We start from the raw sequence: 16,394 nt of genomic DNA, 5'->3' as shown, positions 1-16,394 counted from the left end.
GTTTGCGAAAGTGAAACTTCGCTGTGTTTGGTAATGGTGGGGCTGTTGAGACACATTTATTACATATGCAGGTAAAACCAAAGGCTCTTACAGGCCAGCTTCCTGGCGTTCAGGGGTTTCAAGGCTGTGCGCCCCACCGTGGTTCCTAAACACGGAGCCCGCCCCGCGGGGGCACCGGTGCCCCGGGCTTGCTGTCTGCTCCGGCTTTCCCACCGCGAGCTTCCTTTTGGCTTCGCGGTGCCCGGGGTGGGGGTGGGGGTGGGGGGGTGCGCGCTCCTCCAGAAGGGTCGGGGAGCGCTGGGGGGGGGCACGGCTCGCCCGAGAATCCGGAGCAAGCAGGGGAGGGAAAGGGGGCGAGCCCCGCCGCTGCCTCAGGCGCCCCCTCCGCAGCCCTCCCCCCTCCCCCCCCCCCCCCCCCCCCCGGCCGAGGGCGGGGACTCCGAGTCGCTTTCGCTCCCTACAACCTGGGTCAGGTCCTCCCTCCCGGACGGCGACGCGTCCCGGTCTCTCTCCCTTTGGGTGCTCCGTTCGTAACGAAGCCAATCGGCGTCTCCGTGGTTCAGGACCAGAAAGTCTCCACCGACCGGCGGAACTCATTCCTCCCCCAGACCCTCGGGGTCTGGGTCATGGGGTCCGGAGCCCTCCTCCTGCTGCTCTCGGGGGCCCTGGCCCTGACCGAGGCCTGGGCGGGTGAGTGCGGGGTCGGCGGGCACGGCCCCTGCGGGAGAGAAGCGCGGGGACCGGCGGGGGCGCAGGACCCGGGGAAGAGCCGTTTCGCCTGCGGGTCCAGACCCCCGCCCCCTCCTCTCCACCACCAGCCCCGTTTCCCCTCCGGGCCCCCGCCCCTCCTGTCCCATCCCCCGCGGGCCGGGGACGCCCGGGAGGAGGGCGCGGGCCTCAGCCCCTCCCCCCGCAGGGCCCCACTCCCTGAGATATTTCCACACCGCCGTGTCCCGCCCCGGCCGCCGGGAGGCCCTCTACATCTCCGTCGGCTACGTGGACGACACGCAGTTCCTGCGGTTCGACAGCGACGCCGGGAGCCCGAGGGTGGAGCCGCGGGCGCCGTGGATGGAGCAGGAAGCGCAGCCCTTCTGGGAAGCTCAGACCGAGATCGCCCAGGTCCACGCGCAGATTTCCCGCGTGAACCTGCAGACGGCCCTCGGCTACTACAACCAGAGCGAGTCCGGTGAGCGGCGGGCGGGTCGCAGGCGGCGCCCGCGCCCTGGAGGGCCGCGCCGGCTCCGAGCTGCGGGGGAGCCCGCGGGCTGACTCGGACCCTGCCTTGGCTGTGGGGGAGAGGGCTCTGACCCACCCCGGGGAGGCAGCCGGCGCGGGCGGGGCTGACCGCCGGGCTCCGCCAGGGTCTCACACCTTCCAGTGGACGTCCGGCTGCGACGTGGGGCCCGACGGGCGCTTCCTCCGCGGGTACGAGCAGTTCGCCTACGACGGCGCCGACTACATCGCGCTGAGCGAGGACCTGCGCTCCTGGACCGCGGCGGCCCCGGCGGCCCAGCTCACGCGGCGCAAGTGGGAGGCGGCGGGGCTGGCCGAGCGGTACCGGGCGTACCTGGAGGGGGAGTGCGTGGAGCTGCTGCGCCGCTACCTGGAGAACGGGAGGGAGACGCTGCAGCGCGCAGGTGGGGCCAGGGCCGCCGGGAGCCTCCCCTCGGGCCGCGGCTGGGCCTCCGCTGGCCCAGCCACGGGAAAACGGGATTGACACGCGAATTCCGCCCTCACCCTCTTGCCCCTTGAATCCTGAGGGTGGGTTTGGGTGGGTTTTCAGATCCTGGACCTTGAGTGACTCACCCAAAAGGGCCTGAGACTTTCTCTCAAGACCTTTAAGGGATTCAGTCTTTCCGGAGATGGAAAGGGAAACCTCTGAAATAACAGATTTTGGGGGGACCCCGGCAGTAGCTTTGGGCAGCACTGGGTGACATACTCCCAGGCTTTGTCTTCTCTCTCACTCCCAGCCTCGCTGGAGGCCTGACTCCAGGTTTTTTGAGTCACTCAGCCTCCACCCAGGTCAGGATCAGAGGTCTCTGCTGTCCCACCAGAGACCTGGAGCCTCCTATCCTAGGGATCTTACTCTCATCCTACAACTTTCCAAGGAATAGGAGGTTTATCTCAGATCTTGGAGTCCAGGCTGGAGCTTTGCACTTTCCTACCCCCACCCCAGGTGTCCTGTCCATTCTCAGGATGGTCACATGAGTGCTGTCTCAGTCGCCCATGGGAGGTAATGCACAGTTCCTAAATTTTTACACCCTTCTCAGATCCCCCAGAGACACATGTGACCCATCACCCCATCTCTGACCGTGAGGTCAGCCTGAGGTGCTGGGCCCTGGGCTTCTACCCTGCGGAGATCACCCTGACCTGGCACCGTGATGGGGAGGAGCAGACCCAGGACACGGAGCTTGTGGAGACCAGGCCTGCGGGGGACGGGACTTTCCAGAAGTGGGCGGCCGTGGTGGTGCCCCCTGGAGAGGAGCAGAGATACACGTGCCATGTGCAGCACGAGGGGCTGCCCGAGCCCCGCACACTGAGATGGGGTGAGGAGGGGATGTGGGCACAGGGCCTGTTCTCAGGGAAGCAGGGGCCTCTGGAGGACTTTAGCAGGGTGGGAGCTGAGGCGTGGCAGTCAGGGCCCTCAGCTTCCCTTCCCTTCCCTTCCCCTCCCAGAGCCACCTCTTCAGCCCACCTTCATTGCTGTCCTTGTTTTTGGAGCTGTGGTCACTGGAGCTGTGGCAGCTGGGACTCTGGCAGCTGGAGCTGTGATGTGGGGGAAGAAGGTTACAGGTAGGAAACGGGTGGAGTCTGAGTTTTCTTGTCCCAATTTGGGGTTTTTAAGTCATAGGTAGAAACTTTCCAGTCTCTTGCCATAACGCTGAGAGGTGCCATCCACACAGATGTGCTTACCTAGTCTGGGGTCCTTTTTGCTAACACTCCTTTGAAAAGCACATCTGAAAAAGAGGAAAGTTGCCCTAGCTGGTTTGTCTCAGTGGTTAGAGCATCGGCCTGTGGCCTGAAGGGTCATGGGTTCAATTCCAGCCGAGAGCACATATCTCTGTTGCAGGCCCAATCCCCAGCCCGTCAGGACACGTGGGAGGCAACCAGTCGATGTTTCTCTCACATCGATGTCTCCCCTCCCCCCCTTCCCCTCCGTTCCAATCTCTGGGAAAAAATATCCTCGAGTGAGCATTTAAAAAAGAGAGGAAACTGTCACCTTGATGAATCTGGCCATTTCGTGATTCCTAGCAGGGCAGAGGGCAGGTCCTTGCTGAGGACAGACCTCCAGGAGGACTGTGGGTCCAGTCCCTGCACATGTACTTTCCTCAAGTTTCCTGGCCCTGCTCTGGGTCTGTAGTCACAGTTCTGGAAACTTCTCTGGGGTCTAGGACTAGAGGTTCCTGTAGGACCTCACGGCCCTGCCTCCTCCCTCGTCTCTCACAGGATGTTTTCTTCACACAGGATGTTTTCTTCCCACAGGTGCAAAAGGACGGAGCTACACTCAGGCTGCCAGTGAGTATGGAGGGGGTGACCCCTGAGACCCTGTGACACTGTAGATGGGAGCCCATAGGGGACCTCACCCCCCATAGTTCCTGCTGTAGTCCCCTCTCCTGGGGGCTCTGACCTTGTCCTGTCTTCTTCTACCCCAGGCAGTGATCTCAGGGCTCCTGAAGGTGAGACCCTGATATAGGGAGGGGTTGGGCAGAGGGGACGGGCCTGGGTAACGGGGATTCTCTGGATTTCAATGTTTTGAGTTAGTGAAGGGTTGTTCAGAATGTCACCACTTACAGTGACTGACCTGAATTGGTTCTCGATTATTTTCTTTCCTAGTGTGAGACCACTGCCTTATGTGGAACTGAGTGACACAATATTTGTTCGAGCCCTACTTTGTGACTGCAGGGTCTCCTGACTTCCCTTCTGCAAAGGGCATCTCATGTCTACATTCCTACCAGCATAATATGAGGAGTGGGGGAGAATGGCCTGCTCTGCCCACCGTGACCTGCCCCTGCCCCCCACACCACCATACATACACATTGTACACATTAAATACACGCAGTTGTTGGTATCAATGATACCTCAATAAAGTTGCTTAAAAAATTATTTTATTTTGAAAAACATGTTTTGAAAGTGGCTGGCGGGTTTCTAATTTAAGCATTACTATGTGAAATCGTATGTTAGATTGACAAAGTCTTGTAATTTTTATGTATTTTATTTTTTAAAGTAAATGATTCATTCTAGTTTGTGATAAAATATCAATCTTAGTGGGAGCAGTTCAACACTCCATTATGTGTAGCCCTATCTGACAGAAGCTGTGTGTGTACAGTGAATCTTAGAGAATATCAATAAAATGTAAATGCCAACCTTGAGTTCCTAAATTATAAACTAAGAGCAAGTTCCACAAACCATAACAGTCTTCTTATCTTTTATGCTAAACTAGCTTGTGGTAGATTGAATGACACCTGTGTTCAGGTTTTTGCGTGAAAGTAAGTTTTCAACTCCTTTGGGCAAATAGGAAGAAGCACAACAGCTGGACTGAATGGTAAGAGTCTGGTTTGTTTTGCAAGAAACCACTCTGCTGTTCATGGTGGCTGCGCCACTTTGCATTCCCACCAGCAACGAGTGACAGTGCCTGCTGCTCCGCATCCCTTTGGCACTCGGTGTCAGTGTTCTGGGTTTTGGCCATTCTGACAGGTGTGCAGGGTGCTCGTTGTTTTAGTTTGCATTTCCCTGGTGACATGTGAGGTGGAGCATCTTTTCATATGCGTATTTGCCATCTGTATATCATATTAGCTGAGGTGACTGTTAAGGTTTTTGGCCCATCCCCCCCCATTAATTTTATAAAGAGGAAAGGAGAGAGAGAAACATCTGTTGGATGCCTCCTACATGCACCCTGACCAGGAATCGAACCTGCAACCCACGAATGTGCCCTGACCAGGAATCGAACCCGCCACCCTTTGATGTACCTGATGGTGTTCCAACCAACTGAGCCACACCGGCCGGGGCTTGGCCCATTTTTAATCAGGTTTTTTCCTCTTATTGTTGAGTTTTTAAATTCTTTGTATGTGTGTGTGTGTATATATATATATATATATATTTTTTTTTTTTTTTTTTTCTTTCAGATACTACATTAATTTAAAAAAATTTATTGTTGACGGTATTATAGATGTTCCCCATTTCCTCCCTCCCTTTGCCCCCCTCCCCACCACCCCAGCCCCAGGTCTTCCCCACACTATTGTCTGTGTCCACATATGCATATATGTTCTTTGGCTAATCTCTTCCCATCCCCTCCATACCCCTCGCCTCTGAGATCTGTCAGTCTGTTCCATGTTTCCATGCCTCTGGACCTATTTTGTTTGTCAGTTTATTTTGCTCATTAGATTCCACATATGAGTGAGATCATGTCATATTTGCTTTCTCTATCTGGCTTATTTCGCTTAGCATAATACTCTCCAGGTCCCTCCTTGCTGTCTCAAAGGGTAAGAGATCCTTCTTTTTTACAGCTGCATAGTATTCCCACAGCTTTTTTAATCCACTCATCTACTGATGGGTACTTGGCTGTTTCCAGATCTTAGCTATTGTAAATTGCACTGCTATGAACATAGGGGTGCATAGATTCTTTCTGATTAGTGTTTCAGGTTTCTTAGTTTCTTAGGATATAATCCTAGAAGTGGGATCACTGGGTCAAAAGGCAGCTCCATTTTTAGTTTTTTGAGGAAACCCCACACTGTTTTCCATAGTGGCTGTGCCAGTCTGCATTCTCGCCTGCACTTGTTTGTTGATTTGTTGATGGAGCCATTTTGACAGGTGTGAAGTGATACTGCATTGTAGTTTTAATTTGCATCTCTCTGATTAGTGATGTTGAGTATTTTTTCATATGTCCTCTTTAGAGAAGTTTCTATTCAGGTCCTTTGCCCATTTTTTGATTGGATTGTTTGTCTTCCTGATGTTGAGTTGTATAAGTTCTTTTGGAAATCAACCCCTTATCAGGTGTATCCTTGGCAAATATCTTCTCCCATATAATGGGTTCCTTTTCCGTTGTTTTTTTGGTGGTTTCTTTTGCTGGAAGCTTTTTAGTTTGATGTAGTCCCATTTATTTGTTTTTTCCTTTGTTTTTCTTGCCCTAGGAAATCTATTGGTGAAAATACTGCTACATGAGATGTCTGAGATTTTACTATCTATGTTTTCTTCTAGTATTTTTATGCTTTTGTGACTTACATTTAAACCTTTTATCGATTTTGAGTTTATTCTTCTGTATGGTGTAAGTTGGTGATCTAGTTGCAATACTTTGCATATACCTGTCCAGTTTCCCCAACACCGTTTATTAAAGAGACTATTATTAGTCCATTGTAGGCTCTTGCCTCCTTTATCAAATATTAATTTACTATAAAGGCATGCGTTGATTACCGGGGTCTCCTCTCTGTTTCCTTGGTCTGTATGCCTGTTCCTGGACCAGGCTGTTTTGATTACAATGGCTTTGTAGTATAGTTTGATATCCAGTATTGTGATCCCTCCAACTTTGTTCTTTCTCAAGATTCCTGAGGTTGTTTGGAGTCTTTTTTGGTTCCATAAAATTTTTTGGAATATTTGTTCTAGATCTGTGATATATGCCATTGGTATTTTAATAGGGATTGCATTGAATATAAAGATTGCTTTGAATAGTATGGACATCTTAATGATGTTAATTCTTCCAATGCATGAACATGGTATATGCTTCCACTTGTTTGTATCTTCCTCTATTTCTTTTTTTAATGTCCTTTAGTTTTCTGAGTACAGGTCTTTTATCTCTTTGGTTAAGTTTATTTCCAAAAACCTAATTTTTTGTTGTTGCAATGGTAAATGAGATTGTTTTTTTAGTTTCTGAGGGTTTATTTTGGATGTATAAAAGTGCCACCAATTTCTGGATGTTAATTTTATATCCTGCTACTTTGTTGAATTCATTTATTAAATCTAGCAGATTTTTTTGGTGGAGTCTTTAGGGTTTTCTATGTACGATATAATGTTATCTGCGAATGACAGTTTTGTTTCCTCCTTTCAATTTGGATACCTTTTATGTTTTCTTCCTGTCTGATGGCTGTGGCTAGGACTTCCAGTACTATGTTGAATAAGAGTGGTGAAAGCGGACATCCCTGTCTTGTTCCTGATCTTAAGGGGAACAATATTAGTTTTTGCCCATTGAGTATGATGGCGGTAGGTTTGTCATATATGGCCTTTATTATGTTGAGGTGTGATCCCTCTAGTCCCATTTCACAGAGTTTTTGCCATTAGTGGGTGCTGGATTTTGTTGAGTGATTTTTCTGTCTATTGATATGATCATGTGATTTTTATCCTTCACTTCATTTATATGATATATCAAGTTTATTGATTTGTGAATATTCTACCAGCCTTGCATCCCCAGAATAAATCCCATTAGGTAATGGTATTTGATCTGTTTAATGTATTGTTTGATGATTTGCTAATACTTTGTTGAGGATATTGGCATCTATGTTCATCAGGGATATTGACCTGTAATTCTCCTTCTTTGTACTGTAGTGTCTTTATCTGGTTTTGGAATTAGGATAGTGCTTGCCTCATAAAAAGAGCTTGAAAGTTTTCCTGCCTCTTGAATTTTTTGGAATAGTTTGATGATAGGCATTAGTTTTTCTTTGAATGTTTGATAAAACTCACCTGTGAAGCCATCAGGTCCAGGAAATTTTTTCTGGGAGTTTTAAAAATGTATTATTGCTTCAGTTGTTATTGGTCTATTTAGGTTTTCTGATTCTTCCTGATTGAGTTTTGGGAGATTGTATGTTTTGAGGGATTTGCCCATTTCGCCCATGTTGTCAGTTTGTTGGCACATAGTTGTTCATATTTTTTTACAATCCTTTGTATTTCTGTGATGTCAGTTGTTACTTCGTCTCTTTGTTTCTGATTTTATTTATTTGGGTCCTCTCTCATTGTTTCTTGATAAGTCTGACTAAAGGTTCATCAATCTTGTTTATTTTTTTTTTAAAGAATCAGCTCATGGCTTGAATGATTTTTTGTATTGATTTGTTCTATGTCATTTATTTCTACTCTGATCTTTATTATTTCCTTCCTTCTATCTACTCTGGGCTTTTCTTGTTCTCTTTCTAATTCCTTTAGCTGTAGGATGAAATTGCTTATTTGAGCTTTTTCTTGTTTTCTTTTTTGTTTGTTTGTTTGTTTTTGAGGTAGGACTGTAGTGCTATGAACTTTCCTCTCAGGACTTTCCTCTCAGGGCTTTCGCTGTGTCCCACAGATTTTGGGTTGTTTTGTGTTCATTTTTGTTTGTTTCCAAGAACATTTTTATTTCTTCCTTGATCTAATTGGTAATCCATTCATTGTTTAATAACATGCTATTTAGCCTCCATGTGTTTGAATGTTGTAGAGTGTTTTTATTGTACTTGATTTTTAGTTTCATGCCATTGTGATCTGAGATTATACTTGATATGATTTCAATATTCTTGAATTTGTTAAGGCTTATTTTGTGTCCTAACATGTGGTCTATCTTTGAAAATGTTCCATGTACACTTGAGAAGAATGTATATTCTTCCACTTTGAGATGAAATGTTCTATGTATATCAATTAAATCCATCTGATTTAATGTGTCATTTAAGGTTGTTTTTCTGTGTTGCTTTTTTTCTAAAAGATCTATCCAGTGATGTCAGTGGGGTATTAAATTCCCCTACTATGACTGCATTGCTGTTGATCTTTCTGTTAAAGTCCTCCAGAAGTTTTTTATATATTTAGGTGCTCCTATATTGGGTGCATATATGTTTACCAGGGTTATATCCTCTTGTTAGATTGATCCCTTTAGGATTATGTGGTAACTTTGTCACTTTTATTGTGTTTTTGTTTTTCACTTTTCTTTTTTAAAATTACTTTAAAATTTTAAAATTTATTTTTAAATTTATCATTATTGTTGCAAGTATTACAGGTGTCACATTTTTTCCCCATTGACCCCATCCACCTCACTTCCACCCTCTCCCCAGGCCTTCACCCTGTTATTGTCTGTGTCCCTGGGTTATGCATATATGTGTATAACTTCTTTGGTTAATCTCTTTCAACCCTCCACCCCCCTTCCCTCTTAAATATGACTGTTGCATGCGTCAGTGTCTCTGGGTCTATTTTGTTTGTCAGATTCTTTTGTTCATTAGCTTCTTCTTAAAGAAGACCCTTCAACATTTCATGTACTGCTGGTCTGGTGGTGATGAACTCCTTTAGCTTTTTCTTGTCTGTGAAGATCTTTATCCGACCTTCAGTTCTAAATGATAGCTTTGCTGGGTAGAGCAATCTTGGTTGTAGGTTCTTGCTTTTCATCATTTTGACTATTTCTTGCCACTCCTTTCTGGCCTGCAAGGTTTCTGTTGAGAAATCAGCTGACAGTCGTATGGGTGCTCCCTTGTAGGTAACTAATTGCTTTTTTCTTGCTGCTTTTAAGATTCTTTGTCTTTAACCTTTGGCATTTAAATTATGATGTGTCTTGCTGCTTTGGGTTTCTCTTGTTTGGGACTCTCTGTGCTTCCTGGACTTGTAAGTCTATTTCTTTCCCCAGGTAGGGGAAGTTTTCTGTCATTATTTTTTCAAATAGGTTTTCAATTTCTTGCTCTCTTTCTTCTCCTCTGATTTTCCCATAATGCGAACATTGATATGCTTGAAGTTGTCCCAGAGACTCTTTACACTGTCTTCATATTTCTGGATTTTTTTCCTTTTTTCTCTACTGGTTGGGTGTTTTTTGTTTCCTCATGTTCCAAATTGCTGATTTGAGTCTCAGCGTCCTCTACTCTACTGTTGACTCCCCATAAATTATTCTTCATTTCAGTTCAAGTAGCCTTCATTTCTGACTGGTACTTTATTATGGCATTGATGATCTCACTAGTTTCCTTAATAGTCTTACTAATATCCTTGAGCATCCTTATAACCATTGTTTTGAACTCTGTATCTAGTAGCTTGCTTGGCTCCATTTCATTTAGAAGACCCTTCAATATTTTCAAGAGATTTTCTCCTGTTCTCTTTTTTCGGGAGATTTCTTCTGTTCTTTCCTTTGTGACATGTTTCTTTGCCTGCACATTTTGGCTACTTCCAGGTATTTGTTTCTATGTATTAGGTAGAGCTGCTATGTCTCCTGTAATGTGTACAGTGGCTTTGTGTAGTGGGTGTCCTATAGGGTCCAGTGGCTCAGCCTTCCCAATCACCTGAGCTGGGCCTTGTAGGTGCTCCCCCGTGTGGGCTGTGTACACTGTCCTGTTGTAGTTGAGCCTTGGTTGCTATTGGCATCACTGGGAGGAATTGACCCCCTGGACAATCAGCTGTGAGGACCAGCTGCAACTATAGCCAGAGAGCTGCTGTACTGGAGACATCCCTGTGGAGCAGGACTTACTTCAGTGGAGCTTTGGTGTTCACCAAGTGTGCCCGTTGAGTGTGTCACTCATGGATGTGGTAGGGTTGTAATCCAGCATGGTTGAGTATCATCACCAGGTGCACTGTCTCTGGGTCCTCCTGGGAGTTGCAAAGTCAGCTTCTGCCAGTGCTTTGCCCAGGGCCACCCAGCCTGAGCTACACAGCAATCTGTAGTTGGCTGCTACTTTTGCTGGGCTTTGCATTGTCCAGGAGAGGCCAAGCTATGAGCCAATGCAGGCTTCCACTAGTGCAGGCCTGGGGCCACTTATCAAGCCGTATGGGGCACACTTCTTGTTTGAGAGATTTTAGGAGAGTCCTAGCATGAGGCTTGAGAGGCCACTTGCACAGAAAAGCCCCTGGAACTGGCTTGGATGAGCTTGCAGGTAGGGAGGGGTGGGGTCCCCGTGAATCACTGGGGTGGGGTCAAAGGTGTGAGTGAGGTGCTGGAGATTCAAATATGGCACCTGCTGCCGGAAGCCGTTCCATCCTTGCCACTTGACACGGTCCTTCAAGGAGGAGACATTTGCACAGCCAATGCTCCATGGGACTTGGTGTATGGCATATCCCTCTTCCCATGCTTGTTCCCCTTTCTAACGCTGTGTCCTTACCCGAGTCACTGCACCAGGAAAGGGCATTGCCCTAGCTGGAAAGTTTTCCCTAGCAGGGGAGTCGGATGGGACTGGAAAAAACAATGATTCAGTAAAAGCCCCAAGGAGTACAGGAAAATCTTGTGCCGCTCATGAGGAACTCAGACTGTCAGCAGAAAGGACTTGTTTAGGACTTGTTAGGCCCACTACCGCAGGAAGTTCCCCACCGAGGAAAAGGCCTGAGGAAGAGGCCTGTGTCCGGGGCCCTGCTGAGTCGCCGGCGCAGGGCAATCCACAGGGAGTCCACCAGTGAGGAATGTATTACTGGGGGATGTTTATATTAGTGGAAAACTCTGGGAATCCCCACAAGGAAAGAGCAGTCTAGGAAAGAAATCATTTCAATCTACACCCGAACCCTTATCATACACAGAATAACCATACACAGAATATTACAATGAGGACGGGCTGCTGCAGGAAATGCAAGCGGAGAGACCCAGGCTGGGTGCCGGACGGCTGGTCGCTCACCACAGCTAAAAACCACCACACGCAAGCTACAGAGCCCTTACTCAGGACTTGCATAACCTTTATATAAGAAAAGCTGGCTTAGTTATTCTCCTTTTAGCTATGTGGTAGAGCCATAAAATAGTAACTTCAGAATATAAATAAAACAGTAGATAAGACAAAAATTAACATACCTAAACAGATGGAAATTCTTTAAAAGGTCAGATAGCCCGGCCAGGTGTGGCTCAGCAGTTGAGCATCGACCTAGGATCCAGGAGATCGGGGTTTGGTTCCTGGACAGGGCACATGCCCAGGTTGCGGGCTGGGCATCTGATCAATGACTCTCTCATCATTGATGTTTCTGTCTCTCTCTTCCCCCTTTCCTCTCTCTGAAATCAATAAAGATATTTTTTTTTTTAAAAAAAAGGTCAGATAAGAAGGTATATTCATTAACTGTGAAAGGCCAAAACAGAAACAGGAACATAGCATGATGTCATGTTGTTTAACCAGCAACAAAATCAAATAGTATAAACACAGTTGTAACAAGGCAATAGAAAGAAGCTGATTGCCATGACGCTCTGAACGCTGTCTCCGTGTCCTTCCTTCATTCTTTGCCGACACCGTCCACACCTTTGGGGACCCCTGGACCCACTGGGGCTGGACCCCGGCAGCCTGCCTGCTGGCTCTGTGGGGGAGGGCTCACCAAAGGAGCAATGGCCTCTGCTAGCTCTTCTGTCTGGGAAAAAGCTGCCCTCCACCTCTCGCCCCAATTTCAGGCAAATTAGTCCCTCCTCAAATGTCCCAGGCTTCTTTCAAGCTGCTGCCCAGTGCTGGGCTCAGAAGGAGCGCGTCTGAGTGAGTCTGTGTGTGGGCCCTTTAATGGGAGCTGCCTGGGACTCCTGCACCCTCTGTGACCCTCAGCAGCAGTCCCCCCTGGTTTTCACAGTCCGAAGTTGTGGGGACTTCTCTTCCTGGCCCTGGAGCCCTGGGCTGTGCTCCTAATGTTTGAGCTGGGACCCCATTCCTCTGGGGAACCTCCACCACTGAGATCTCCCTCCTGGGTTAAACCGCAGCACCTGGTGTGGGCCAGTGTCCGAGTCTCCGAGATCCAGCCCGATCCACCTGCATCTGCGCCCCTCCTACCAGTCTTGGTGCTTCTTCAGCTCCCTGGTTGTGGGGCTTCTGTGCAGCTGGGTCACAGGAGGCTCTGAGTGATGGTGGTTCTGTATTTTAGTTGTAATTTTGATGTTGCGGGAAGTGGCAGGGACAGCTGTTACCTACGCCGCCAGCTTGTTTCTCTCCTGGTGTTAGTTCTTTTTTGAATGTTTGTTCTAACTCACTTGTGAAGCCATTTGATCCAGGACTTTTGTTTGTTGGGAGTTTTTTTTTGTTTTTTGTTTTTTTTTTTCTAAATATATCTTTATTGATTTCAGAGAGGAATAGAGAGGGAGAAAGAGAGATAGAAACATCAATGATGAGAGAGTCATTGATCGAGCCCACAACCGGGCATGTGCCCTGACCAGGAATCGAACCCTGATCGCCTGGATCCTAGGTCGACGCTCAACCGCTGAGCCACGCCCGGCCGGGCTGTTGGGAGTTTTTTGAAGGAAAAATTATTATTATTATACCTTATTATTATTTTTTAAAAACCAGACCACTAGGAAAATATCTCACAGTTCTGAAACTGCACAAGGGCTGTCTCATCATTTCAAGTAATAAGTTGGTGTAAGGACAGCAATGTCCTTACCAACAAGGTAAACAGCCGGCACTGCGGCAGGAACACTGCTTGTTGCCAAGGCCCAGGCAAAGTGGTACTTGCTAAGGGGGCTGCCCCTCTTTTGCTCCAAAGGAGCCAGAGCTCCCCAAGTTGTTTACTGTTTCTCCCTTGACCTTCCTGTTGCCAAGGGAGTCTCGATGGGCAATGTTACTTCGTGGGCTTAGTAAGCAACACTGGGTTTGGGTTTCATTCCTGGAAACCAGGTTTTTCCAAATGTGGTACTTTATAAGTCTCTCAATTACGCAGCCAACAGTTCGTCTTTCACTGTTCATTCCTGGATATTGAAATACAGCACAATCGAAACCGCTTTCCTTCAAAGGAGGGTGCCAGGCAAGGCTGTCCTGTCACTTTCCCTCTGAGGGAGGGCTCCTGGCAAGGCTGTACTGTCACTCTGCCAACAGGCTCAGGGCCCATCGGAGCAGCCAGTGGAAAGGAAGGCCTGCTTCCCGTCCCAGCGTTTCATCCTTTCATCGCCTCTCCTGTTCTTGGACGCTGACTGATGTAATGTGTGAGGCTCTTAAGAAATGCACATCCCCATCCTGATGGAACCTGTCAAAGTTCTTACCCAAACTACCTCTCCTAACTCCACATCTTAAATGAACTTTGTGCCCTTGTATACAGAACAAAACTAGCAAAACAAGCACCTAGAAACCATTTTCTAAATTAGTGGCCTCATGGATTTTGTTTCACAGCTTATGGAAAATGGGGTGGTGATGCTTCTGGTAAACAGGAGGTTGGCAACAAACAGAACCACCTCTGCTCACACTCCACCAGGCCCTGGGCAGGTAGAGGAGCCTGCCAGCCTGCGGGTACCTCAGCGAGCTCTGGCTGGTTTGAGGGAGCTGCCTGCTGCCAAGACAAGCTCTTCCCACATAACATTTAGGCTCTCAAAAATCTCTGACCCAAATTTTATCACTAATTTTTTTCTCTCCCCATTTCACTTTCTAGGGTTAAAACATAAAGGAACCAGTGTCCAGAGGCAAGTGACGTATGCTTTCAACTTGATGCCATCCTCAGCCTCCTCATTCATAAACTCCGCTTAAAAGGCCAAAATTCTCATTCTTCTTTTAAAATAGTTTCCTGCCTCACTTCCTGCGGCCAATGGGAGACTTCCATTTCTGAATGGAAGAGAGGGACTCCTTCATCCTTTGGTCATGGTGGGAATGAGGTTCATGTGGCCATGCACACACCAGGTCACATGCCTCCCTAGCTGCTCTTTTCCTGCAGCTCTCCACTCCCTGCACCTATTGAATCTTTGGCTTTGTCGATGCTGCATTGATGCACTGGACCAGCCGGTCCTGGACCTGCTCCAGCTTGCTAGTCACCAGGGCCTGTGCTTGAGCCAGAAGGGCATGGCAGCGGCCAGGGCACTGGTGCATCTGTGGCACAGACGTCTGTCTGTCCTCACAGCAGTGAGCACTGCACGGGAACACGAGGCCCTGTGGATGTTCTCTCGCCAGACACTTCACCACGGAGCCCACCGCATCCTGCACCAGAGCTGCTGCAGGTCTGCCCGCTGACTCTGTGCTGCACCACCTGGCTCTAGTTCCACCTGTTGGGAGTTTCCTATTACTGCTTTGATTTCATTAGTTGTAATTGGTCTGTTCAGATTTTTTATTTCTTCTTGATTCAGTTTTGGAAGATTGTATGTTTCTAGGAATTTTCCCATTACTTCCAGATTGTCTAATTTGTTGGCATATAGTTGTCCATATTATTTTCTTATAATTCTTTGTATTTCTGTGGTGTCCATTGTTATTCCTCCTCTTTCATTTCAGATTTCATGGTTTTTTTCCCCCCTTTTTTCTTTTCTGACTAAAGATTCATCGGTCTTGTTTATCTTTATTAAGAACCAGTTCTTGGCTTCATTGATCTTTTGTATTTTTTTAAGACTGTATTTATTTATTCTTGTTTTGATATTTGATCTTTATTATTTCCTTCCTTCTGCTCACTTTGGTCTTTGTTTTTCTTTTTCTAGTTCCTTTAGGTGTAAGTTTGGGTTGTTTATTTGAGATTTTTCTTGTTTTTTGAGGTAGGCCTGTACTGCTATGCCTTTCCCTCTTAGGACGGCTTTTGCTGTGACCCATAGAGTTTGAGTTGTTGTGTTCTCATTTTCATTTGTCTCAAGGAATCTTTTGATTTCCTCCTTGATCTCATTGTTGACTCATTCACTGTTTGGTAACCAGTTATTTCACCTCCATGTGTTTGTGTTTTCTTCAGGCTTTTTGTTTTTCACTTGTAGTCCCACACCATTGTGGTCAGAGAAGATGCTTCAACCTTTTATAATTTATTGAGACTAATGTTTTGTGTTCTAACATGTGGTCTCTCCTAGAAAATGTTCTATGTGCACTTAAAAAGAATGCATATTCTGCCGCTTTGGGGTAAGATGCTCTGAAAATATCAACGAAATCCATTTGGTCTAGTATGTCATTTAAGGCCACTGTTTCCTTGTTGATTTTCTGTCTGGAAGATCCATCCATTGATATCATTGGGGTGATAAAATCCCCACTATGACTTTATTACTGTCCATCTCTCCTTTGATGTCCATCAGAATTTGCTTTATATATTTAGGTGCTCCCATGTTGGGTGCATAAATGTTGGATTGATCCCTTTATCATTATGTAATATCCCCCTTTGTCTCTTATAGTAGCCTCTGTTTTAAAGTCTATTTTTGTCTGATATAATTATTGCTACCCAGCTTTTTTTTTCCCACTTCCATTCATATGAAATACCTTTTCCATACCTTTACTTTCAGCCTGTGTGTATCTTTCATTTTGAGGAGGGTCTTTTGTTCTGTCTCAAACTTTTAATCATTTCTTCCCAAAAGTGAAACTTAAGGCATTAATAAAAATAATAAAATTAAAAAAGCATTTCACTTACAAAATCCTGAATCAATATTTCAGTGTAATTTTTGTACGTATCCTTATGTAAATTTTTTATATTCCTCCCTTTAAGAGGTGGAGTAATTTTCTCCTCTCCAGTGTGGGCTGGACTTGACTCCCTGCTGAGTCAGGCTGATGGCATGATGTGTGGCTCAGTCTAGGACATAAGATTCACTGCAGCTTCTATCTTGGTTGCTCTCTTTCTGATCACTTGCTCTGGGGGCAGAAGCTACCTAGTAACTCACTGCC

The 16,394-nt window shown here is 46.8% G+C and overlaps 1 protein-coding gene across 4 annotated transcripts in view; it reads left to right on the top strand.

Moving 5' to 3' along the window:
• The first annotated feature begins 4 nt into the window (after positions 1–4).
• The window catches only part of LOC308559017 (class I histocompatibility antigen, B alpha chain-like), a 34,501-nt gene continuing 18,111 nt past the window's right edge, over positions 5–16,394 (top strand). Inside the window, exons 1-9 of one of the 4 annotated variants that reach the window (XM_081141158.1) lie at positions 5–71; positions 564–690; positions 917–1,186; positions 1,362–1,637; positions 2,271–2,546; positions 2,677–2,793; positions 3,484–3,516; positions 3,654–3,677; positions 3,835–4,410. In XM_081141158.1, the coding sequence (XP_080997284.1) occupies positions 66–71; positions 564–690; positions 917–1,186; positions 1,362–1,637; positions 2,271–2,546; positions 2,677–2,793; positions 3,484–3,516; positions 3,654–3,677; positions 3,835–3,839 (1,134 nt within the window). In that variant the 5' untranslated portion in view covers positions 5–65 and the 3' untranslated portion in view covers positions 3,840–4,410. Of the gene's footprint in view, positions 72–539; positions 691–916; positions 1,187–1,361; positions 1,638–2,270; positions 2,547–2,676; positions 2,794–3,483; positions 3,517–3,653; positions 3,678–3,834 lie in introns of those variants that run through there. The other 3 variants (XM_081141157.1, XM_081141160.1, XM_081141159.1) reach the window with 3 other exon arrangements.

This window comes from Miniopterus schreibersii (assembly GCF_964146895.1).
Source record: "Miniopterus schreibersii genome assembly, chromosome: 6".
Taxonomy (NCBI): domain Eukaryota; kingdom Metazoa; phylum Chordata; class Mammalia; order Chiroptera; family Miniopteridae; genus Miniopterus; species Miniopterus schreibersii.
This window is presented reverse-complemented; position numbering and strand designations above follow the sequence as displayed.